The following is a 24,788-nucleotide window of genomic DNA, read 5'->3' on the forward strand; positions in this document are numbered from 1 at the left end:
GGCTAGGGAGAGATCTTCTGAGAGCTGCAGAGGAAAAAACCTCAAACTAGGAATTCAGAGTGAACCTGCAGGAGAGCCACCGGCCAAGGGAGGTTCAGGCCCCCTGGCTTGCTGCACCATCCAGTAGACTGGGGAAGTCACCTCTCCCTTCCAAGGCTTCAGTTTCCCCTAAAAAACTAACAGGGTAGAGTTCCACTGGTGGTTCTCAAACTGGGTTTGCAAAACAGAAGGTACACTAAGCAAAGAAACACATATGTACTCTCGTGTACACATACAACTAAGTGTACATTCTCTATCATGTGCAAATAGAGTTAGAAACACAGACTAGAGGTCGAGACCAAACCAGTGTCAGGGGTAGAGGATAAAGAAACAATAAAGGGCCAAGCAGATGCTCAGCTGGCAAAGTGCCTGCCACACAGGCTAAGCACCTTAGTGTGGATCCCTGCACCCAGGTGAAAGGCCGGGGCTGGGGGCGTGGAGACGGGAGGTCCCAGGCTCACTAGCTAGCTGTTGCAGCCCAACTGGTGAGCTCCATGATGGGCGAGAGACCCTGTCCAAAAGATAAGGTGGAAAGCTACTGAGGAAAATAAGGGATATACCCCTGGCCTCTTCTCCCTCCTTCCCTCCCTCCTTCCCTCTCTCCCTCCCTCCCTCCCTCCCTCCTCCCCTCCCTCCCTACTCCCCTCTCTCCTTACTTCCCTCCCTCCCTCTCCCCCCTCCTTCCTTCCCTCCCTCCCTACCTCTCTCCCTCCCTTCCTCCTCCTGCAGGAGGTAGGGGAGCTTCCACACCCTACAAGCAGCTTTATTCTCTATACCTGGGGCTTTGACTTGAACAAAAAGTTTTACAGAGGAATGAATCAGACAACTACCAGACCACTGTTCAGCATATGTGATGGCCCTAGAACCTGACAAAGCCATCATATTGGATTCTTCCCCCCCAAAGATCCCTATGTATCTTCTTCCCTGCACCCTCCTGTCTCCTACCTGTTCTGTTTATCCAGCTCAAATGTCTCCCCTCAGTCCCCCAACATACTAGAGGAGCGTCTGTCGACAGCACTGGCCAGAGAACTTCTGGAAGGCAGAGCAGCTCAGGACACAGCAGAGAGATGGTGTTCAGAAAGCAGACCAAGGGTCAGCAAGCAACCTGACTTCCCACAAAATAGTCAACACACAGGACAACACTGTTAGAAAAGAAACCCATCGCCGCACCTCAGCTTAGTCCCCTGCCTGGGCTGTGGTACCAGTTTTCTAGGAATGCACCTCACATCCAGCAGCTCACAACTAAGTCAGGGACCCAAGCCCGTAACCGAAGAGCAAGAAAGAAATGGAATCCCATCGTATTCTGGATTTAAGTGCCAGCACTTCTACTTGCATTAACTTTATTTAGTACACAAATAAGACATTTACAAAGCACGACATGAAAGGTATGTAACAAAACAGACATTGGTTTTACAAAAAAAGTGCTTACAATTTTTTCCATTTGTGTGTTCCCCCCTTTTTCGTCTGTGTATTTAAATAAATAGCCTCATTGGCCTGTACATTCCCAGGCCATTCTGAACAGGGCAGTGGAGACATCTGAACTGCAACATGCTACTGGCACATGGTCCACGCAAAATTCAGACCCTGGGGGCAGGCTCAAGGCAGAGCGGGTCCTGAGTGACCCAGGCTCAGCTGGCCACTTCCCACATGGTTGCAACTGGGGTTTTGATCATTACGAGCAAAAATCAAAGGAAAGATCTGGGTTTCCCAAAGCCACAGATCAGGCCAGGTTCCTCCTGCTTGAATCAGTGCCTGGCACAGGGTACTGGAGCAGTTCTGAACTGAACCACACTCACAGCATTCTGGGAGGCGCTTTCTCTTCGGCCTCAGTCAGTTGACAATTTTGGAAGGGAGAAGATGCAAGCTTCCTTCTGGGATGTCACCCGTGCCGAGCCCTCCTCTAGGTCCCACAGCAAATAGCAGTGGTTCTCATGTCAAGTGGAACTTCAGGCATGGGAATTCTGAAACCTTATCCACACTCCACGGAGAGAGAGTGCTGTGATTGATTAGCAATGTTTGTCATGGGTGAAGCAGGGACAGCAACTGCACACATATTAAAACTTGCCTTCCCTGTCCTGGAGTCTCCTTCTCAAAGCCAGGAGGAGGCCTTTGGCTAAAGCACTGCTAGCAGCCTCTAGTGAGGAGTACATCAGGTCACCAGTGGTTCCACAGTTCCAGGGTAAGTGTGGGACAAACGGGCATCCCCTGAAAACGTAAGCCGGACCTGTGTAACCTGAGCCCTTTATTTGGAACTGGCCTCTGCTCTCAGAGTGATGCAGATGCTCTGCAGAGGTGCCAGCTGGAATCCTGGGCTTGGCGTACTCACTGAGGCCATGGACACCTCTCTTCCCTCAGGAATGAATCAGAACTAATACTCCGGCTGCCATCGCACTGGGCTCTGTTCCTTGGTCTTCATGAATGGTCCCAGCCTACCCCAGAGAAGACTGGCTCAGGCCCTTCTCTTGGGACTGAGAAGTGCCAACAAGGGTCCCTAATCCTAGCCCACCCTAACATTCAGCAGTGTCATTATGCAGATGAGACATCATCCTTGCCATGACTCCTGCTGGGCAGTTGGTGGGGGAAGGGCCCCCAAGTTTGCTCTTTTCTCTCCATGAAATGGTCAGCGCCCCTCCAAGTCCAGTGTACCCAGGCTTCCTCCTCCAAGCCAATGAGGGGGTCTTTGGCACCCATCCCTGCCTGTCCCTCTGCCTCTTCATCTGGGCAGCCTCCATCTCTGCCCTATGGGCCTCTCAGGGTTGGTCAGTGTCTCTTCTTTTTCTGAGTTAACTTGACAGAACCAGACAGATGGAAATGATAAAATTAGAACAGAGCTTTCCTTTGGGGACATCCCACAAACACTGTAGAGCTTTCCAGACAAAAGCAACAAAGTATATAACTTTGGGGGTTGTTGGCTATTCAGAATTCAGAGATGGTTCCAAGGTGGTTGTAAGTAACAGCCAGTGTGGGGGAGAATAAAACCTGTGGAGTGGGAGCTGTTGGTGCCTTTGCTGCTGTGATCAGCTGACGATGACTCCTGTTTGTTGAGGAAGGGCAGGCCGCTTGCTCTCATGCTGATGCCACATTTCAGGGAGCCTACCTTCCCAAAGAGGGGCCCCGCTGCTCCTGGTGGGCTCTGGTCCTCAGCAGGGCAGGAAAAGACAGCAGGGCCTGGGGTGGGGGGACCACTGGTGGAGGGCAGGACGGCAGCGGGTGAGGGTGTATGCAGAGGTGGTGGATGGATCCCTGGCCACAGCTGGATGCTGGATCTCAGCGGCTGAGGGGCAGCTGTGCGGTGCCCATGGACAGATGCGCAAGCGCTGGTAGCGTTAATACTGAAAAAGGATGACCTGCAAGAGAAGAGCAGGGGCTGAGCTGCGCCTTCCTCACCAGCAGGCCCGGGAGACCTCAGGCCTGAACAACGGTGGAGCTAGACCTGAGCTCAAGTCCCAGCCCTCGGTGTGCTTGCCATGAGACATTGGGCAGTTCACTTCCCTTCTCCCAGCCTGTTTCCTCATATGTAAATAGTGATGGCGAAACCTCTCACAGGAGCAGCAGCACAGACCACCATGTGCTTAGCTCTGGACCCCATGAACATTGACGGTGCTGTTCTGTTTTATTAATCTCTGACTGCGCCCAATTATGGATATGTGTGAGGCTCAGGACTGGCCAGTTTCAGGTATCCCCAGTCCCCAGGCACTGAGGACCGCTAAGAAGACACTGATAAACGAGAGCTGCTGAGTATCTCCTAAGCACACTTGTTAGTCTTCACACACACTGCCTCTCATTTCTACAGCATTGCAGGAGGGCAGAAACTACTAACAGCCCCATTTAGCAGAGGCAGAAACTGAAGCTACAAGAAACTAATTGTGCTTCAAGGTGTTTGGGGGAGGGGTGCCAGCTCTGGGCCTGGGTCACCTGACTTCAGTTCATACTCTATTTCTCACCTACTCCTGGGTATAGCTTCCCTCTGGTCCTGAACTCCCAACACCTGGCTTTGCGCAGACCCTTCCCCCAGGGCCGCATTCTCTCCACTTGATGGAGCCTAGCCTACCCTGACTTCAAAGACCCTTTCAGGTGCTAAAGCATGGGATCAGGGTATATGACCGGGAAGAAATGTAGTTCTGGGAACTTAACAGGAGTGTGGAGCCAAATGATGTTGTCATGGACATAGGAGGCTCCACCCTGCCCCAGCGATCAGGCCTAGCCAGGCCAGCACTAGTCATCTTCTTTTTTTTGGGGGGGGGGATGTTTGTTTGTTTGTTTGTTTTTCAAGACAGGGTTTCTTTGTGCAGCCCTAGCTGTCCTGTAACATGCTCTGTAGACCAGGCTGACCTTGAACTCACAGAGATTCACCCACCTCTACATCCTGAGTGCTGGGATTAAAGGTGTGTGCCACCACCACCTGGCTGTGTTAATGAGTGAATCAGCACCAAGGGGACTCCACGTACGCTCATAGGTTTCCCAGATGTCCCGCCCTACACTTGTGACCCAGCAGACTTCACTCACGCGTGTAAGCGATGTGGCTGGCAGAGGTGCGTCTGGCAGCAAGAGGGTAGTAGGTCATGAAGGAAGAACACATACCACACCACAGAGCTTCTGGCTACAAAGCTGGGGACAGAGCCCAGAAAGAGAGATTCTGGCTCAACAGACAAACCCAGAGGCCAAGAACCGAGAGCCAAAGCTGCCATCACCCAGCCTGGCTCATCTTTCATACTGAACCAGACACGACCACAGACCACAGCTCGGCTCAGCCCAACCCAGTGCACTTCCAAAGCGCCCGTGACTCAGAGCCTTCCCTTCACGGACAGAGCCTTTTGTGGCAAGGTCTCTGCTAGCTCCCCTCCCTCCCCGGGCCACACTGAACACGAGCGGTCCTTTGAGCCCTTTCTCCTCCTGCCTTTCACCAGCTGTAGCTCTTGTTGTTTGACACGGACACCGTTCTCTTCCCTGCCTCTCACCTTGAGCTTGCCACTCCCTCTTTGGAATCCTCTGGAGTCATGCTTGTCCCCCATTCTATCTGTTCCACCACCCTGCAAAGTAACTGCCCAAAACATGTCTAAACTACACAGCCCTTGAGGGCAGAGGTTATATAGTCTCCCTCTGCAGTCCCAGCTTCAAGTCATCAGTGCTAGGATCCAGGCAAGTCCTGCCATGGTCACTGTGACCCTGGATGAGCTATTGCTTGCTCTGAGTCTCAGTTTCTATGGAGTTGAAAATGAGAGGCTGAGAAAGGAAGATGAGGTCAGAAAGTACTGTACGAACTGTAAGGGTCATACAAAAGCATCAGCAACTCAACTGCGTGGACTTCAGATTCCAATATCTGGTACTCCCAGGTCAAATAGTGCCACCTCTCGGAATTTGTGTCTCTGTCTTTGCAATGAAAAGGCCATGCCAGGTGTGGTAGCACACGCCTTTAATCCCAGCACTCAGGAGGCAGAGGCAGGAGGATCTCTGTGAGTTCAAGGCCAGCCTGGTCTATAGAGTGAGTGCCAGGACAGCCAGGGCTACACAGAGGAACACTGTGTCAAAAACAAAACACAACCCCCCCAACAACAATAAAAAGAAAGCAAAAGAAAGGTCATGTCCACACCAAAGGTGGCTGGGAGATGTCAACCAGTGTGTATAAAGTGCCAGCCTCAAGCTGAGGGGGAGCTCAACAGTCACTGTGGCTGAGACGGTCGCAGGCATCTTCCTGGAGCCTGCTTACAGATGCTCATGAACGCTACTATACGTCCTGCTGGGCCATCTGGACCTCCATCCTCCAGCCCCTGCCCCACGGTGCCCACTACCTAGGAAGCCCTGCGCACAGCAGATTTCAGAGAGCAGTGAGGAAGGCCTGTCCTGAAGGCCTGCTCCCTTCTCAGGGCAGCCAGGGAGTACTCACACTGGCTCCCATTGCTCCTCATTATCCCTGGCTTGAGGAACAGTGCCTTCCCAAGCTACCTCTGGGATTCCGAGAGCTTCCTGCCCGCCGTGGATCACCTTACCCAACTCCACCGGACCCCCAGCATCACCCTGATGCTGGAAAGTCTCAGCCCCACCTAGAATCCTTAAGGCTTTGTTCCTGGCCACTTTTCCCTCTATGCCTACAATACTGTCTGAGCCGGTTTCTCAACTTCTGAAATAAGGAGCTGTTTGGGAATAACGGCTTTGAGAACTTACTACTCGGTATCTCGAACTGAAGAGACGAGGTTCCTACCAACTCCTGGCTACACCTAAAGTAGGCCCAGCTACTTTCAGCTGTCATATGGACATCTATGCACCCTTTAGGAAATTCAGTGTCAAAGCCCGGAGCAAACACAGATTTGCTTCCACAGAGAAGGCCCTAGCAGCTGACCCTGGGTCACATGCGGTCTTCTCTTCCTGGGACCCACCAGCACTGGACAGTTACTGCCAACAGACAGAAGTGAAGAGATGACAAGGATATAAGATGGGAAGTGGTGCAGGACAGAACCCTCCCCCCAGAACCTCAAAGCATGAGTAAATTGCAAGAGGTCAGTAAGAAGGCCTCACTGCCAAAGGGTGGTGCGGACAGGGCTACAAGACAACTTCAGAGGAGTCAGGCACAGGAGACACACCAGTAGCTGCTCTGATGACTGCCTTAGGGACACACTGGGGACCTGAGTCATCTGCCATAGCATGGCATGGTACCCACTCAGTGACAGGGAATGCTGCCAGAAACCCGTTTGCAGCAGGAAGGCTCTGACCCACCAGACACAGCCAGGCTCCATTTACCTTCTCACCCCGGTTGGAGAGCGGCCCATCCATATCGGCTTTGAGGTGGACAGGGGGCGCTGTGTAAGGCAGTCGGCAGTGCACCTGCCCGCACTGTACCTGACCTGTGGAAGAGAGGATGCCTTGGAGCCCATCCCCCAGGCTCCACGCAGGATCCCCACCTGGTGTGTCCTCTGCAAGCTTAAGGCTGACCACTAACCCAGTGCTCTATCTCTGTGGCTCGCCACCTGGGAGGCTTTAGGAATGATCTCAATTGAGTTGGCTGCAATGCTGCATATGTGAAGGACTTTAACAAGGTCTGCAGTCCAGCTCACTGCTAAGTCAACACTCCAAAATGAACGTACCGAACCTCCTGCACAGGAGGACACCCCCACCTATTCAGACCCTCGCCCACACACTCTAACTTCTAAAGCATCACCCAACAGTTTATGAACCGTCTCCTAGGAGACCCTGTTCTCACGACCCTGCTTATAACTGCAGCCCAGCAACAGCCCCTGTCCTCCTTGTCACTTCATTTTTCTCTTGATTATCCCTAATCACCTGACCTACACATAATTTCATTGTTTATTTAATATTGCCTCTTCACTAATTGTAGTGTAGGCTCTGTGACTGGGAATTTTCCCATGCATACCCAATCTTTCTGGAGTATACAAGGCACTATTTTTGTCTTTAAATTTTACTTTATGCCCATGGGTGTATATGCCCATGGCCTGCATGTATGTCTGTCTGTGCACTGCTTGCATGGCTTGTGCCAATGGAGGGCAGAAGAAGACAATGGATCACCTAGAACTGCAGTTACAGACAGTATGGAGCTGCTGTGTGGGTTTTGGCAATCAAACCCTATTTATTTATTTATTCATTTATTTATTTTACCCGCATTGGTGTATTGCCTGCATGTATGTCTGTGTATGGGTGTCAGCTCTTGGAGTTACAGATGGTTGTGAGTCACCATGTAGATGCTGGGAACTAAACTCTGGTCCTCTGGAAGAGCAGTCAATGCTCTTAACCTCTGAGCCATCTCTCCAGCCCCCTTCCTAAAGAGCAGCCAGTGCCCTTAACTGCTGAGTGATCTCTCCAACCCCCTGCAAGGCAATCTTTAAATATTTCTTGAATGAACTTCTGTACCCTATTCCATCACCTGAAACTGTTGAGGAAAAGTTCATCGTTGGTTCTGATCCAAATCTCTCCAGCATTCCAGCCTACTTACCATGACAGCTAAGCCTCTGCCTGAGTCTTCTCTAGACTGCTCTATTTGTTCACAGTAGAGCCTAGACAGACACTTGCAAGTGATAAGAAGTTGGGACAAGTTGCTGTGCCTTTCTGAGAGACCATTCTCTCTTCTGTAGTGTAAGGCAATCCTATTTAATTGAGGATTCTAAACTCTCTGGGTGTTCAAGACATTTCTGAACAACTTCAAGTTACTCAAATAACTGCATCTACATGTTTTTTGGAATCTGGTTCCAAAGGGTTTTTTTCCTGATTATTTTAAATCAGATTCTAAGCACTGAATTTAGCTGACTGCAATGTGGAAGGGACCCCTCCACCCCCGCCAGGTCTGCTTCTAAACCCTGTACTGTTTATAGCTTTAACATTTCAGAAACCCTAAGACTCCATGTCTTTAGTTCACCGTAAAGCAAACTGCTAGGCTGCCCTTTAGTCACAAGACAGAGGCATGTTCTGACTCTAGAAGAAGAAAGGATAACTGCTCCTTCTCTAGAAGCAAAGACAAATGCAGGCTTGATCAACAGAGTACATGAACAGAGTCCTGATCCCACTCCAACAGAAGTCACCCAGACCCACAACCAACTCCACACCAAGTATTAGCTGGCTGCCAAGACCGCTGGGAACCACAGTCCTAGTCCTTGGCACCTTCAGCAATATTTAATAGGTGTTATTCTGGCTGAACATTAAGTCATTGTCTAGAAACAAAAGGGAGAAAGTGTCCCCCCTGGTGAGAATGTTCAGAAATGGAACTGTCTAGAGAGACAGTGCCAACTGGCAGCCTGGTACAGCACACAGGGTTTTGCCCTTGCCCTGCCAACCAAACCCACAGCCCATCCCAAAGCAGCTGATGCTTAGCCCGTATGTGCTCAGTGGGGCCTTTAAGGTGGTTACCTCAGTGTTGCTCACAGTGCTGCTGTGAGGTGGCTACTCTCACTGTCCCTGCTTTTACAGATGAGGAAACTGGCTGGTGGTCCAGGAAGCTAAGAAATTTGCCCAATGTCACCAAGATAGGAAGTGACTTCCTAGCTTGATCCCTGGCAATTACACCACATTCAGTCACTAGAGTCCCCGGAACTTAACAGTGGGCCCTTTGGTTTCCTGGTCTATGTAACGGAATAATGACCTATGACATTCAGAGCCTCGGACAGCATCACCTCTGGCACAAGGTAGGTGCTCCATAAGCAAGAGCTTGGTCCCTTCTGGGAGCCGCAGATGATTTCTTGAGACAGAGTATGCATGTGTATGACTTTGTTGTTGTCATACCCAGCTTTGAGGAAAGGACTCCAAAAGGAAAGAGACTGTGTAATACCAGATTCGCTGACTGCTCCTGTCTCAGAAATCCAGGTCATTCCTTCACCCATCCAGGTTCCAGCTTCAAGACAATTCACATGGCCCATCCACCCCTCCAGGGCTCACGCCCACCCACACTGTCTTTCTGGCACCATGGCTCACGGGCATAGCACTTACCATCATACCCACATGGACTCTGGGGAGGAGAGAGAGGGGAAAGAGGGAAAGAGGGACAGACTGAGATGGAGGACTCTGCCTCGTCACTGGAATGTGAGTCCCGGGAACAGTGCAATTCTGGCCTATTTATTGACTCTTCTAGTTCAGTCTAAGAACACAGGAGGCACTCAGAGTAAACATTTGTTGGATGCCGGTGTCAATCAATTCTCAACACCCTTTGAGAGGCATTATCATTATTCTAGCTCAAAGTTGAGGAAACGGAAGGGTTTGAGGCGAGTACATGACTTGTCCAAAAGCCTCACAGCCATGGGTGGTCATGCCACCCTGGCCTCTGCTCCCCAAATGCACCCATGCCAGGACGCCTTCTGAGGCGGAGTTTGCCCACTTTCCGTTCCCCAGTCTGGTGCCTCCATAAAGCTAGTCCATCCTTCAGAGCTCAGCTTGCTCAGAAGGCATGCTCCTCCAGCCCCAGCATCTCCCGACACTCCCACCTGGCATCTTTCCTATAGGAATCACTGCAATAAAAACTGCACGCACACCTGAGTTTTGTTCTCGGCTGTCTTGCCAGTCAGAGCGCAGGCTCCCTGGTTCCTTCCCCCATCCCACCACGCACATACCCAGTGGCTGCTTGAAGTTTTACTATCTGTTCCCTTTACCGAGGGCCCGACCCACTAAGGAAGAGGGGGAAACTGACCCCCTTCACATCTTCATCCACCAATCTCCCTCAGACCCCCACCCCCACGCCTACGAAATCAAGAAGCACTCCTCAGCGTCCCCTTCCCCGCACCGCAGGCCTTGCGGCCCCAGAATCGACATCACTTACTCTCGATGTAGCCGTGCAGGGTGACCATGCGCGCCCGCTCGGGGCTGCTGAACGGAGAGTAGTGGATGTCGTCGGACAGGGCGGAGGGGAGGCGGGACGGGGGCGCCCCTGAGGGCGGCACTGGGTGCTGCGGTGTATGCTTTTTATGACGCGCTCGGCAGTTTTGAAACCACACCTGGAACGACAGCCTCCGCAGTCTCAGCAATCGCGGGAAAGGGTCAGCCGTGCCTCCAGGGGACCTCAGGCCACACCGAACAGGGGCGGCCACGTGCACCCGCGACCCAACAAGCTACGAGCTCCAGCACTCGCCCCGGGGCCCGCCCCAGACCTGAAGGCCGAGACCCCGGAGCCCCACCTGGATGACCCTGCGGCTGAGGCCCGTCATGTCCGCCAGCTTCTGCAGCGTCTGCGCGTCGGGGTTGTTGTCCTGCGCGAACTGCGCCTGCATAACCTGCGGGGCGCACGGGGGCCCTGAGACCTCCGCCCAATCAGAGGCTCGGGGCCCGCCCGAGGCCACGCCCCAGGCAGCCCCGCGTGGCCTCCCGCGGGTCCCAGCACCAAGGGGTGGAGTCACAAGTCCTGCACAACCACGCCCACCCCGAGGTCCCGCCCAGACGTCTCGGGGCTAGCGACAGGGTCAGGGTTGAGTACCTGCAACTGCTCTGCCGTGAAAGACGTCCGCGCTCGCTTGGCCGGCTTGGGCTGACTGTCCTGTTCTGAGGGCACTGCCCCCTCCAACGTGAGACCGTTCCCTGGGGGGCGATAGAAGCGGCTGACCACGCGTCCCCATCTCTTCTAGTGGCAGCCTGGAAAGGACCGGGTGGGGGGGAGCTTGTCCCTGGAAGGGTCAGGAGCGAGGTGGCTGGGAGCGGGGATCCCAGGGCTATCGTCCCCAATCCTAGTGTGTCCTCTCGATACTCTCGCCCATTTTTTTAAGAGAAGGAACTAATAATCAGAAAGAAGAAAACTCCTGGCTGGGAACCCTAAATTATCTGTCTCAGATCTGGAGCCTGGCTGACCCCTACCATCCCTCCTAGCTAAACTGGAGGGAAACCGAGACGGAGATAAAACAAAAGCATGCCATTGCAGAAGCTATAGTCTCGATTTCACAGAGACAATCAGGGAAAAGCTGGGGAGACTCAAGCAGTTACAGTAGCCTACCTCCGAGGAGTGTGATTGCTGTGACTTTTTACTTTCGATATTTCTGTAACTTTTCTTTATTATTAATTATCATCATCAACATCATCATCATTATTACTGATTTTTCAAGACAGGGTTTCTCTGTGTAGCCCTGGCTGTCCTGGAACTCTTCTCTGTAGACCAGGCTGGCCTCTAACTCTTGTAGATCCACCTGCCTCTACTGTGACTAAAGGTGTGTGCCACCATACCTGGTAACTTTTGAAGTATTTAAAAGTTTTTAACCTTCTCTAAAGTATAGTTTACTAACTAGGATATATCTTAGGTACTGTCTTTCTGTTTTATAGAACATTTGCAGCTATGATTGTAAATCAGCATTTATATTTTAATACTTCATTTCCTGAGTACAAAAATAATACACTGCCCAAACATCTGACAAGCACAAAGAAGGAAAGTGTCACCAGTGATTCCACCACACTGCTCACAATTTGTTGTAATGTTTTAATGGGGTGAACTATGCAGAAGAAAAAAACTACATGTCCAAAGAAAAACTGGAAATATAAACCGAGATAATGACATCTCAAAATTTTCTTTAACCACCTCTCCTCATTTTTCCATAATGAATGTGTGTTGTTTTGTTTAAAAGAAAAGCAACAGCTAATGCTGATGGTCAGTGACCAGAGCCCCAAGCGCTCAAGTCTCCCTGTATAGGATGTCATTAGTGAGGCCATGACTAAGGGTGACCCTGGGTGGTGTGGGAGTCAAAGGAGCCTGTGGTTTACTGATTAACCATGGTGTAGAGGAAGTTCTGACTCTTGAGCTCCCAATCCAGCTCCACTGCCAACTGGTCCAGCACCACAGGAAACCTCCGTGTGCCCCAAGTTCAGCTGCTCCCCATTTAGCTACTAATCCCAGCAGGAGAAAGTAATGACCTTGGGTGAGGCCATGGCCAGTAACACTATGGTGGTCCCTGGCTAGCCCTCCACGGGTACCTAGAAATTGAGGTAGGGGGTTCATACTCTTAGAGAAGAGTTGTGCAATATTAATATTCCAAGAAAAGCAGTCAGCTTAAGGGTTATTGTGCCTGGTTTTTTAGATGAAAAAAAATGGAACTCACAGAGGCAACCACATCCCAGGAGTCTCCTGGCTGTTACAGAGGGTTCTGGGGCATAGTATAGTGTGCTATATTGTAATAGTTGAGAAATTGGGCAGACCTACTAGAGGTAACCTTTGCTTACTGCTGATGACCTCTGCCTGTTTCCTAGCTATGAATACTACAAAGCCCCTAAAAGTGTTGTAAAGATTTATACAGCCAGCCACATTCCAGGGAAGTTAGCATATCCACAGATTCTGACAGCAGAACTATGGAAAGGGTTGCTGCCTCCGTCCACAGCTCCACTCCGTTTTAAGGTCCCACCTCTCCCTTATACATCACCCCAACCAACACCCATATTCTGAGAGACTTTCACCCTGATCCCGGGATATATGGCTTGGAAAAGTAACAATGTCAGAGCCAGAGGAGATTCAAGAAACATCCTAGACCAAGATCTAGGTATCTTGCACAGATGTGGGACAGGAAACGGCCCATAGAGAAAAAGGAAATCTTAGCTGTTGGCATTGTATGGTAGAGCCCTGTCTCCAAAACTCAGGAATAGACCCCTTTTAAACCTTTATATTCAGAACCCCCAATCCAGGATGATCCACACTTAGTTTCTAGCTTGGTGTGGCCCATAAGAAAGTGGGAAGAATGTGGGTTTATCTCCCTGACTGCCCAAAGAGCTGGCAGGTGGGGTGGGGTGCCCCCCCCCGCAGGCCAATGAGCTGCCCCGCAGGCTGCCGCGTTGGAGGGACCAGCAGAGACTTGTCAAGCCAGCAAATGATGCTCCACGTGTAACCCAACCCCGTCTCCCCATGGGGACCATACCTAGGTGCTAGGGATGGTGGATAAGGGCTGGGGGTAGGTGCTGGGTAGGGCAGATTAGGTACCGTTCTCGGCGGCCCTCTTGAGGTTCTCGATCATAGTGTCGTAATGGATGCGGCAAAGCACCTTCTCCTCAACCAGACCGAATTCCTCCCCGGTGGATAGCTGGCGCTTGCAGGAGAAGCAGGCAAAGCAGGCCAGGTGGTAGGCGTTGCCTCGTGCCCTGCGCACCCAGTCACTGGCATAGATTTGTCTGCCGCACCGGGCGCACTTGGTTCCAAATCGGCTGGGGGACAAAAGGTGGACAAGGACCAGGATAGTTAAGTTTAGAGAGGCTCTCTTTCTCCCACTCTCCTGCTCAGGGCACTCATTGCCCAGCGTTCGCTTAGACCCCACGCCCCCACGTTACCCTTCTTGATTGAACCCATTACTCCCGTGCATCCAGATCTCACAAAGATGAGCAAGATTTCCGTTTTCTTCGTGCTTTACCGAGAATCTTTCAAATACTCGACAACAATCACATAACATTTGTGTATTTTCTCAGAATACTCCATGAGGGTTAGGAAAACACAATGGTACAAAATAGGGAAAGTTTTGAGTATCTCCTGCTTTGCAAGATTCTAATGCTTCGCAGAGATTAATCTGAGTTCTCATTTTTCAGAGGAGGATGTGGGGAATCTAGGACCTAGGATAGGATAAGTCTCATTACATCACACATCTCTCAAGGACAGGGACCCCAGCAGGCCTGATTCCAAAGATAAAGCTTTTCCTACGATACTACAGGCACTCACTGGCTTTGTGATCCCACGGATCATGGAATTGCTTTGACTTCTTATTTTCCTTGATCCGGAACTGCAAAGACAGCAACGACTGCTACTATTTGTTTAGCGCCCTTGCAGTCAGCCCAAGCAGTCCTGAGCTCTGGGGCCCATGACACCCTAATACTAGATGGGGGAGAAGAAGAAAAAAGTCTAGCTAGAATGTTCCCTTGTCCCTTATGCCCTCTCTTCCATTCTGCCTGTCTCTGTCCCTGCCCCTTCTTTCTCTGCTTTCCCTAAGGGAAAGGATTCCCAGGCTGGAAGTCCCTCCAGGAAGCCACAGAGCCTAGTCCACCTTAAAGTGGCTGACTCACATAAACCTCTTTCCTCTAGTGCACAGTGTGTTCCGGAGCAGACCACCAGTCACCCAGCCCTCCAGCATGGCCATTGGGACCCTACACTCTGGCTCCCACCCCCGCTGCTGCCTTTCCAGGCTTGCCTCCCACCGGGCTCCTCTCACCGTCCCCATCTGCACGAGCTCCTACTCTCCAGTAATGAATTGCCAATGCATCCACACTGCATTTGGCAGCTACATTTTCAGCATGAATACAGAATCTGTCCCCTGGCCCACTTACAGTCTCTGGTGGCTCCATGCTGTCCTTAGGGTCTAGTCCAAGACACTTCTGATTTACAAAACTCAACAGACCACATCTCAGGCCCACCTCTCTCCTGAGTTTCAGTGTCTCCCACCCTGGGCTCAAGCTTGACTCCTCAAGCCACAGTGGAAGGTCATTTTCAGCTGCAAAGCACATTCACACTACCTGTGTGTGGGCGAAACATCCCGGAAAAGCCATCCAGTCACACCATGGTGTTGCCTGTTTTGGCAAAGTCAAGCCATTGGCTGCTGGGAATGCTGGAATGCAGCACATTCAGTCATACCAGACACACACCAACTCCACATCCTCACTCTCTCCTCTCTGATAAAGAGTCCAGGGACCCTGCTCAAGCCTCTAGGTTTGCTCTGGCAGAGCTTCAGCCCTTTGCCTAATCAACAGCCCCCTCCCAAGTAGATGCTTTTCATGACCTCAGAAATCATGGCTCCCCTGTGGGAGAATCTAGACCAGTCTGTGATCTCTATTCCTAATCCCACAGAAAATGGAGATGAAACCTCTTTGCCAACACCCCACCCCCAGCCCTGCTGGTGGTAGCCCCAAAGGAGGCTGGCTTTCCATTGTTTGTACTTTGGGGTAGCGGAACAACCAGCCCCTCCCAGAGCTGTTGCTTCCTGACCACCCCCCCCAGGGCAATACCTTCAGTGCACCCCATCTTTGCTGGAGCCAGTGAGGTACAGGCTCTGAAACTCGTTTTTCTCACCTGTAGTCAGTGGTTCAAAGACAACCAAGGACTTATTCCAGACAACACAGAGTCTGTGGAGCAGCTGGGATGGAGATGAGAACACCTGCCATCCCAGTGGGGGACAGCAAGGGACCTGGTCTAATGCTGGCCCACTCCTGGCATGGATTCTAAGAAGTGCCACATCGGAGATCAAGGAGCCGCAGAGCAGGGAAGGGCTGGTGTTGGGAGCAGCAGCCTTTGGTTTCCATGCTGTGGTCCTCTGCACCCAGAACATGCGGTCCTCACACATGGGATTCCTAGTCTCCTTCTCCCCGAGAGCCCCAGATCTTCCTGTTTACAAGTCCAACTTTGGTGCCTACAAAAGGTAGGTCACAGGGCCCCCATCACCCTGAGTAAGTGCTGCTAGTAACCCACACACCAGCAACTTTCTCACCCTCTGCTCATCTCAAACGCTGTCTTCAGCCCTAAACCGAAGTACCAAGAATTGGCCCAGTCAACGAAACCATCCTCCTTGAATTAGATCCTTGGAGAAAGGGTGGGTGGCGTGTCATTGTCGGTGTTAGGATGCATTGTGCCCCGAGATACAATGTCCTCAGAACAGGGGGTAGGTAGTTCACAAAGAAAGAGCGAAAGGAAAGTATGATCTGAGTCTGACAAACCGACAGGCTCCATCCCAGACAGGCTTCGAGGCTCCAGCTGCTGCATTCCGGAAGCAGCGGAAAAACAGCCTTGCTGCCGCTGAGACAACGAAACTTCAAGAAGAGGATGCTTGGGAGCTGTGAAGGAATTGTCGAAGGCACTGGGGGACTAGTCTACGGACACCCTCACCCATACTATGAGATCTGGATTTCTTGCATGTCCCCACCAGAGTCCCATCACACCACAGGTGGAGACTCAAAGGACGATGAGCTTTGAGGAATCCTAGCAACTGGTAAAGGGAGGCCAGCAAGCCCTCTCCCCACAGCAGAGAGCAGAAATCCGGAGAGCTGGTTTTGTAGGAGGAACTGCGCCCTTGACCAGGTCGGGCTCATTTTCTAGGCCTATTTCCTCTAGACAAGAAGATACTCTAATATTTGTTGGGTGAAAGAGTCTCTAAAAATGAGTGCTTTGGAATTCTTTTCCCTGCCTACTAAATCGCTCCTTTCTATGTGGGGAAACGAGGCTGGGAGGGGGGTGGTCTCCTACACTTAAGACTGAAAGAAACTGGAGTTCACTTATTTTGGGTTTTAGACATCCAAGACATGAATTTCATGAGGCAAACAAGAGCTGGAAATGAAGCCCTTCCTATCCCTGCTTCTTCTCTATACAAAACCCTTCACAAGAAGAGGAGTGCGGAGCCGGCAATGAAGAGGTTAAACAGCAGCCCAAGCCTGCCTGGAGGTCCCGGCCTGAGACTCCTTCTTTCCCAGCTCTCTCCATCCCCCCAACATCTGTCCCCCAACAGCTGGTTGCTGCTGGGCCTCTCTGCACATGGTGGGGGGCTGGCATCCTCTCAGTCTCTCCTGGGACCCTAGCTCTGAGGAAAGGGGCTAAAGCCTAGAGACAGAGCTTAGGCCCAAGGTAGAAAGTCAGAGAAGGCTGGAGCCCCCCTCCCCAAGTGTTGTAAGCCAAGCAAAGAACGAGAACTTCAGCTAGTCCTGGAACTCTAAGGCTCCAGTCCCATCCCTATAACTCTTTGTCCACTATTCCCATTGTCAAAGAGAAAGGGGATAAGGATCAGAGTCCTTGGTCTCAGGAAAGCTGCTAGTTATTGACTTCTGGAAAGATTACTTCTGTTCTAGTGCCCCCGGGGCCATCCGAGTGTACGGTGGGTGCTGTTTATGTGAACCGGGAGAACGGGGTGAGAATCACAAGGGTAGCAGAGAGAGGTCTTTGCCATGCGGTGTCCCTTACAATTGCAAACTGTGGCAGCTGTATCTTGACTGAGGAGCATAGGGGCCCTCAGAGGGAGAAGCTGTGGAGTCAGGCGGCTGTGGAGCTTGTCTGAGCATCACCATATCATTGCCTGACTGACTTATCCCTCAGAACGTCAGTTTCCCTTCTCATAATGTGGAGATGCTGGCGGTGCCATGCAGGGCGGGTCACGGGTGATGAAATGGGGCACAGCAGATAAAGGGCTCCGTAGTCTCACTGTGTGCTCCCAATCACTGGGTGACCCTGGGCTTTTCTCCTAAAACATGGGACTTCTCTGCTACAAAGGAGCACAGCATTCTAGGAGACCACAGGAGCTTTGAGGGCAATGCCAGCAGGCACGGGGCAACAGCTGCAGGTAGGCACGCCGAACTGCCCTGGAGTGTGTTTGCTTATGACAATGGGAAAAAAAATGAATTTTCCAAAAGGGAACGTGACACTCCTCCACATACACCAAAATTTTCTTCAGTTCACGGAGGACCATCAGGGAAAATGTTTCATCAAAAAAGTAAAGAAATTAAAACAAACCCTACTTCCTTGTTGGTGATTTTATGTTTCATCCACAACTTGCCAAGAGTAGTGGGTAGGTGGAGAATGCAGTTGAATTCACAACGGCTGGTGAGTTCTCTGCTTGGAGAAGGAATTGGAGAGACTGGGGCCAAAATGTCCAGAAACCTGGCCAAGGGTACATGAAAGGCTGGGGGGAAGCACCAACTGCCCTGCCTAAATGCAAATAAGCCAGGACAAGCACCAGACTCCCCAGACCCCGTGTTTACAACACCCCTCCCAGCTGAACTAGAAGTTTCTTCCTGATCTCTAACTTCTGAGCCACCAACACCCACTCTGCTAGTGGAGACTGAAGAAAAATCTACAAGATAATGTTAGGGGAGGGGGAGAGAGGAGATAGAATCAGGATGAAAACCCCTTTTGTGGGGACAAGGTCAGAGGTTAGAAACTCTCAGGAGCCCAAGGTGTGCATGCACTCCCTGCTGCCCTGGCCGCTCTCCTCACCATTCCCCTCTGCCCCGTTGGAAGATCTGGCCTCCCTTTGGCAGAGCACTTCAGTCCACACCCTGTCAGACCCTTGACCCCTGTTTCAGGAAACAGAGGCTGGAGAAGCATAGCTGGCCTTCTCTTAGCCCCAGTTCTTGAGTGGGAATTCTGCCTCCCACACACCATTATTCAGCTCTCTGGGAAGAGTCTGTGTCGCTGCCCAGGCAGACAATAGTCCTTGCCTGATGCTCCAAGGCTCTCTTTCCCTGCCTTGCTTTCTTATTTGTGTTACTGGTGAGGCTGCCAGCAATGACTTATGGCTGCATGGAGACTGTCAGGGAGAGAAGGGATCAGAAAATTTACAACTCTACCCTCCTTTTGGGGAAAGTGAGCTTTTATTCACTCCGATTTCCTCACGTAGAGTCTGCTTTTGTTTTGAGATTGCTTGTCATTGGGAAAGGGTTATCAGTCAGAACCTCTTCACAGAAATGGCACAGCTGGGCATCAGGTCCAGCTCTCCAGGCTACCTGGGGAAACGCCATCACAGGTTCACGTCTGTGAATGACCATAATGGTTATAACTGAAGCATTCATATTCACTGTCATTTATGGGCCTTTATGAAGACTGTTCCCTCTTGGTGGCCTCCTTGGTTCAAGAGACCATCTTGGGAAAGAAACATCAGAGCAGAAGTGCTGTGGCTTGCCCAAGGTCATAATTAGCCCCACAGAGCTCTGTCTCCTGCCTCTTCCCAGGTTGGCTGCACATGCCATCCATGACACCTGTGCAGAAGGATGGGGAATTGGTGGGGACTAAGAACGATGGAATCAGGAGCCCATTTTGACTATCCTTCAAGCTTTTGTAAAGCGTGATATCTGAGGAGTCTCAGTCCAGCAAGGAGATAATGGGAAGAAATTCTGACACAAGGTAAGGCTGCCCAGGCCTTCATCATCAGAAGAAGGCACCTGCCCAGCCTTATCCTATAGAGAAAGGCCTAGACACTATTTTGGTGGGTTCTTGAACTCCCCAGTAGTGACCTGTTCAAAAGCACCCCAAATCAGTTGTCTCCCCTCTCCCTAATAGGAGTTAGGCCTAGAGCAGAAGGCGATTAGAAAATAACTGTGATATACATTTCCTGTCTAAACTAAACCAATAAAACATCAGGCAGAGGAGACCTCATCCCTTTGTCACACACCACACAGATGTGACCTTCTTACCGGCACACCTTCACACCACACCTCACCCCTGCAAAGCTCCCTCAGAGAACCCGGAGGTGGACTTGCCCTCCCACACCCTGATACAGATGTGTCTGTCCCCTGTCCTAAGCACCTGTCAAGTCACCGGGCCCACCAAGTTTCAGCAGTTACAGGCAAGACCTATACTCTCAGCACTCACACGTGACTAGAAAGACATACCCACTCTCTGTATGCCCTGACCCTCCCTGCTCAGTGACACATCTCCAGCACCACTGTAGATTCCAGACCATTCCTGACACACAGTCGTAGGACCATCTCCATGACATGAAGATGCTTCATTGGTTTCTCCGAGAACTGTGGTCCCACATGCTACTAACTTCTCCCTAGGTTCAAGGACTTCTTTCCCGGTCCCTGGAGGTTCAAAGAGGATGAGGGTGGCCACCCACCACATTCCCTGACTGTGTCAGTCTTCCTCGGAAGACTGTGTCAGGACTTCTCTTGAAAGAAGCATCTTCATGTCGAGTGTGTGTGTGTGTGTGTGTGTGTGTGTGTGTGTGTGTGTGTGTGTGCCTATCTGTGTGTAGGGGGAATACATTCCACAGGGCAGTTTTCTCCACTTCCTGAGAAAGCATTAGGAAGAAGGCGTTGCTCGGAGGAACCAATTTCAAATCTTTCTGTCTTCTGGCTTAGATCTGGCAGATCATTCGTGGTACCCTCGACTCGGTGACTCCGTGACCCGATCAGCAAGCGCCTATGGCGTGCCTAGAAGCTAGGCTCCTGCAAGAGGTTGAGCGCCAGGGCCGGGCAGGACCTCGCAACCAGGAAGGATGGATGGTGAGCTGCGGGGGAACACGCTTCCTACACCGCAGAGTGTAGCCAGATGGAATGCAACGCGGCGCTCCAAGAGCAGGTCCTGAAGGCCCAGAGGTATAACCTAAACCGAGGCGGCAGAAACGATGGCCGAGCAGTGGCAGGAACAGGAGTCTGGGACCTAGTCATTACCCCAGATTCAAAAACCGACTAAGCATGAGTTGAAACAGAGGCAGAGATCGAGGTTGGAGCTTAGGACTAAGCGTCAGGATCTGGGTTAGGGCTGGAGTCGGATGTGGCGTTGGCGCTTGGGGCTGAACAGATCTAAGCCCAGAACTGAGAGCAGAGCAAAGCTAGAACGAGAGTCCTGAGCCTAACTTAGGGTCCCTTCCACGACCCGCCACGACACAACCGGATTTTAAGTCGGAACCAGAGCTAGAGACGCAGCCGGATGGCGGCTAGCAGCCGGACCGATTCCGGCCAGAGCCACCGACGGACGGACGTCAAAGCTCGACACATCACAATTGGAGCCTGAGACTCAGAAAAGACCAGAGCCAGAGCCAGAACGGCGACCAGGACCGATCAGACCGCAGGAACGCGAAGCAGATCTCCCCGGCCCAAACTCGTGCAAGCACTGGCGCTCTACCTGGAGTCTTCTGTTTAAGATGCGCACAGCCGAAGGGCTGGGCCAGTGCGCCGCCGAGCTGGGTAGTGCACTCGAGACGGCAGAGCTCAGGAATTGGAGACCACAGGCCACGTTAGTGGCCTAGACACGCCTGTGCAAGCCCTGCGTAGTCCGCCCTTGCGGGCCCAACCGCCGCAGCCTACCTGAAGTAGTCCATCTTGCAGTAGATTTCCTTGTTCTTGATGTAGCAGCTATTCTGCTGCCTCAGCGATGTGCGACACACAGAGCACTCGAGGCACCGCACGTGCCAGATGAGGTTGTTGACCTGGGGAGGGGGCGGAGGTGGGGGATCAGCCTCTTCCACGCCCGCCCCCAGCCTCCCCAGCCTCATTTGCAGAGAGGGAAAGAGAGAGAGAGAGAGACACTGAAGCTCGGAAGGGGCTTCAGTATGGCCTCCTAGTTTTCTTCTATGAAACAGAGGCTCAAGGAAATTGAAATACTCTTCCCATTTCCTAGGAGAAACTCGGGGCAAAAGGAGACCTCCCGCACTTGCCCAAAGCTGCGCAATCCGTCAGCGGCTGAACTAGGACGCTGAATAAAACGGACCTGGCAAGAGCACTGCTTCCCTACGGACCTCAGGGCGTCCCCACGGTTCACACCCACCGACATGCAGGCCACACCTACCCTGACTCACCTTGAGCAGATACCGGTCCAGAATCTCCAGGCCGCAGCTGGAGCAGATGTTCTTGCCTGCCGACGGCACGGAAGAGGCGGCAGACGGCGGCGAGCAAACAGACGGTGTGCTGGGCGTACATGGGGAGGCTCGACCTTCGTCCTTGTCCAGAGAGCCTGCCAGGGCCTCGGTGTCTGATTGAGCCTGAAATGGGAAAGAAGAACAGAGAAGCGCTAAGTCGGACACCCAGAGTTGCCTTAAAGACAAATCTGGTTCCCTTGCGCACCAAATGACAACGAAATGTACCGGGGATGCCGGGCCCTAGGCTGGAGGACAAGAGTGAAAGGACCTATTGGAGGAGAAAGGACGGTCCCCAACTTTCAGCACAGTGTATCCTGGATGCAGGAAGTAGCCAAAGCCCACATTCCAGGCCAGAAAAATCAAGAGTCAACGAGAGGCAGCTCCCATCGGCAATTCTCCAGCGCAGGGGTAGAGGTTGGTAGCAAGAAGGGTTAGCCAGATGCCCTGGCCTGTGCAGTTAGGGAGACTCAGGACGGAAAACAGCCGAATGGACTCACCATGGTTGGCGGCGCGGTCCCTTCGAGACAGCGGGTGGTCGCTTTGCAGCCGGACCCTGGCTGGGCCATCACCTGGGGGAGGGGGAGGGAAGGCAGGCGTCGGCGGCGGCTGAACTGGCTCGGAGCTGTCAGAGCCCAGCGCCTCCCCGCGCCTGTTATATAAACCGGCGGTGAACAATGAGTCCTAACTTTGTAGTGGGCATTTAAAGCCCTTCCCCACAAAAGCGGTGTCTCTCTAATGAAGCAATTTGAATTTGGATTGGGTTTTTTCCCTCTCTCTCCCCCTCTCCCTGCACTTAACCCGTGGCTCTTGAAGTAATCGCTTAGTTCCTTTGCAATCCAAGCCTCTGAGGGGGGAAAAACACACGCACACACACAAACTACCTGCAATTAGAAATTGTCGTGAATGCCCAAGATAAGAGGTAGCCAGAGTGTCAATTCCAACTGTCAATCAGTGAGATCCATCAGGCCGCCCAAAGAATTGCAAATTTGATTTTTTAATGGTAGTAATTAAAAATCGAATTTTTTTCTCTCTTCACCCCCTCCCTTCCCCTACTCTCGGTACAAAATGCAAAAAGGAGAAAAGAGAGAAAGAAAGAAAATAAAAAGGAGATGGGGGTGGTGGTAGTGGTGGTGGTTGAGAAAAATAAAACCCAGAGCACTAGGAGCATCCGCCCTCCCGCCCGACGCGTGCCGCGAAATTGAAGCGGGGATATTGACACCGATTCAAACGCCTTTGGAAGAGCCAGTCCAAGGGAAGCCCGGAACCAAAGAGGGCGAGATCGGCAAGTGAAATGAGGCCAAAGAGAGAAAAGAGAGGCCTCATGGAGGAGGCAAGAGAACCCTCCAGACTCTCGGAGCGCCCGGGACCGGCCCCGCGTCGGGATTCTCAGCGTTGCGCCGGCACAACCCCCGGCGCATCGGCGCTATCAGCGCCTATTCAGACGGACAATACTGGCCTCGCCTCCTCTTGATTCGCCTATGTCTTTGCTAAATCGTTTTTTGAGAAATTCCTCCAACATTTGCATAATGTGTTCCCGCTTTCCGCGACCCCCCCCCCGCACCCGCTCGCGCGCTCTAACACTCGTAGACACACGCTCCCCGGGCTCATCCAGCACCCCTCCTCCCTGCTGTCGCCCGCCACCCGGCCGGGCCGAGCTGAATCCCGGCTACCGATGGCCTCGGGATCCTCGGGGCTGACCCACTAGCCAACTAGCTCACCTGGTCGGTGGCGGGGCCACCCTCCGCCGGCAAGCGGCAGCCCTCGGGCAGCGCCGGGGCGGCGCTCTCATGCTTCCAGTACATGGGCCCGGGAGCGGAGGGCTCGGCGGGCGCGCAGCACCGAGTGCGGCGCGAAGGGGGACCCGGGGCGCCCTGGGGGCAGAGGCTGCCGAGAGTGCTGGAGAGCGGAGGCTCGGGCCCCGCAGCCCCGGGCTCTGCCCCAGCCCCCGCCCCCGGCCTGAACGCAGTCCCGGCCTCCCTCGCTGCCGGCGCCACTGCCTCCTCCGAAGAAGGTCCCGACAAACTTGGAGAGGTCCCTGCAGCTGCCTCTGCGGCGGCCGCCTCCTCCTCCTCTTCCTCCTCCTCTTCCTCCTCCTCTCCCTCCTCTTCGTCCTCCTCCCCTTCCAGCTGCGGCGACGACCGCCCTGCCGCTGGAGCCCCGTTCCGTTCAAGATGAGTCATGCGTGACCAATCCCCTCCCTGCTAAGAACAGCGAGACACTCACAAGGAGGCAGAGACTCAGAGACATACACACAGAGACACACTGAAACTCAGCGCCACAGAGAGACTCTCAGAACACGCTAACGTACAAAGACACTGGCGGGCTTACAGCCTCACAGCTCCTATTACCGCCCCTCCCTCAAGGGCGCCCACGGCCCTCGCACGACCAGTTCGTAAGTGCTGGAGGAGTCCGTGGTCAGCCCACCTGCAGAGCTGGATTCCGTGTGGAGCTACACTCTTGCTGTAGTGCTGAGCCTGGCGCATTTGTGTACATGTGGTCGCAGATGGTTACGTGCTCACAACCACCCCCAGGTCCCGGACGTCTATATACCCCTCACTCCCCTGCAAAGGTGTCTCTGCTCCGTGACAACAACCAGAGCCTGCATGAGCTCCTAAGGGCTGACTAGGACTGGGGTCAGAGTAGGGCGTGCTGCTGGCAGTGAGCTGGTAGCTCCCCTGGATTCTTCTGGAAGGAATTGTGTGGGACATCCACCTTCAAGGCTTACTTCGCTGCATTTCCTACCTCCCGTGGTGCTCTAGCGACAGTGAGAGTTAGGGAAGAGCAGAGGCCTGGACTGTAGATGGAAGGTACAGCCCCCAAACACAGAGCCCTCGAACTCAAAGGTCCCTACACTGACAAACACAAATGGACACTTAGAGCCTCAGCCTCCTTCTCCACACACAAACTGTGACAAAGAAGCGTGTAAATTTACACCCTTTTCTAAAAAAGATGTGCACACTCAGATTTAGATCCAGTCCTGCATAGCACAACAACCCACCCATCATACAGACCACAATTTCCATAATTGCCCTCATTTACAGA

The 24,788-nt window shown here is 52.5% G+C and overlaps 1 protein-coding gene across 4 annotated transcripts; it reads right to left on the bottom strand.

Moving 5' to 3' along the window:
- Positions 1 to 1,340: 1,340 nt before the first annotated feature.
- Lhx6 (LIM homeobox 6) lies at positions 1,341 to 24,013 on the bottom strand. Of its 4 annotated transcripts, none has more exons than XM_005082112.4 (10): positions 23,465 to 24,013; positions 22,244 to 22,315; positions 21,687 to 21,869; positions 21,196 to 21,317; positions 13,412 to 13,632; positions 10,940 to 11,040; positions 10,644 to 10,739; positions 10,289 to 10,463; positions 6,775 to 6,878; positions 1,341 to 3,386 (listed from the first exon to the last, which is right to left on the bottom strand). In XM_005082112.4, exons 1-10 carry the CDS (start codon positions 23,924 to 23,926, stop codon positions 3,366 to 3,368), a joined length of 1,557 nt encoding a protein of 518 aa, XP_005082169.2. In that variant the 5' UTR covers positions 23,927 to 24,013; the 3' UTR covers positions 1,341 to 3,365. The 4 variants fall into 4 exon arrangements, with proteins under 4 accessions (XP_005082169.2, XP_040591617.1, XP_005082170.2 ...); XM_040735683.1 differs by lacking the exon at positions 23,465 to 24,013 and adding an exon at positions 22,628 to 22,773; XM_005082113.4 differs by lacking the exon at positions 6,775 to 6,878.
- Positions 24,014 to 24,788: the final 775 nt, after the last annotated feature.

Source organism: Mesocricetus auratus, unplaced genomic scaffold (assembly GCF_017639785.1).
Source record: "Mesocricetus auratus isolate SY011 unplaced genomic scaffold, BCM_Maur_2.0 Super-Scaffold_100047, whole genome shotgun sequence".
In the NCBI taxonomy this organism is placed as follows: domain Eukaryota; kingdom Metazoa; phylum Chordata; class Mammalia; order Rodentia; family Cricetidae; genus Mesocricetus; species Mesocricetus auratus.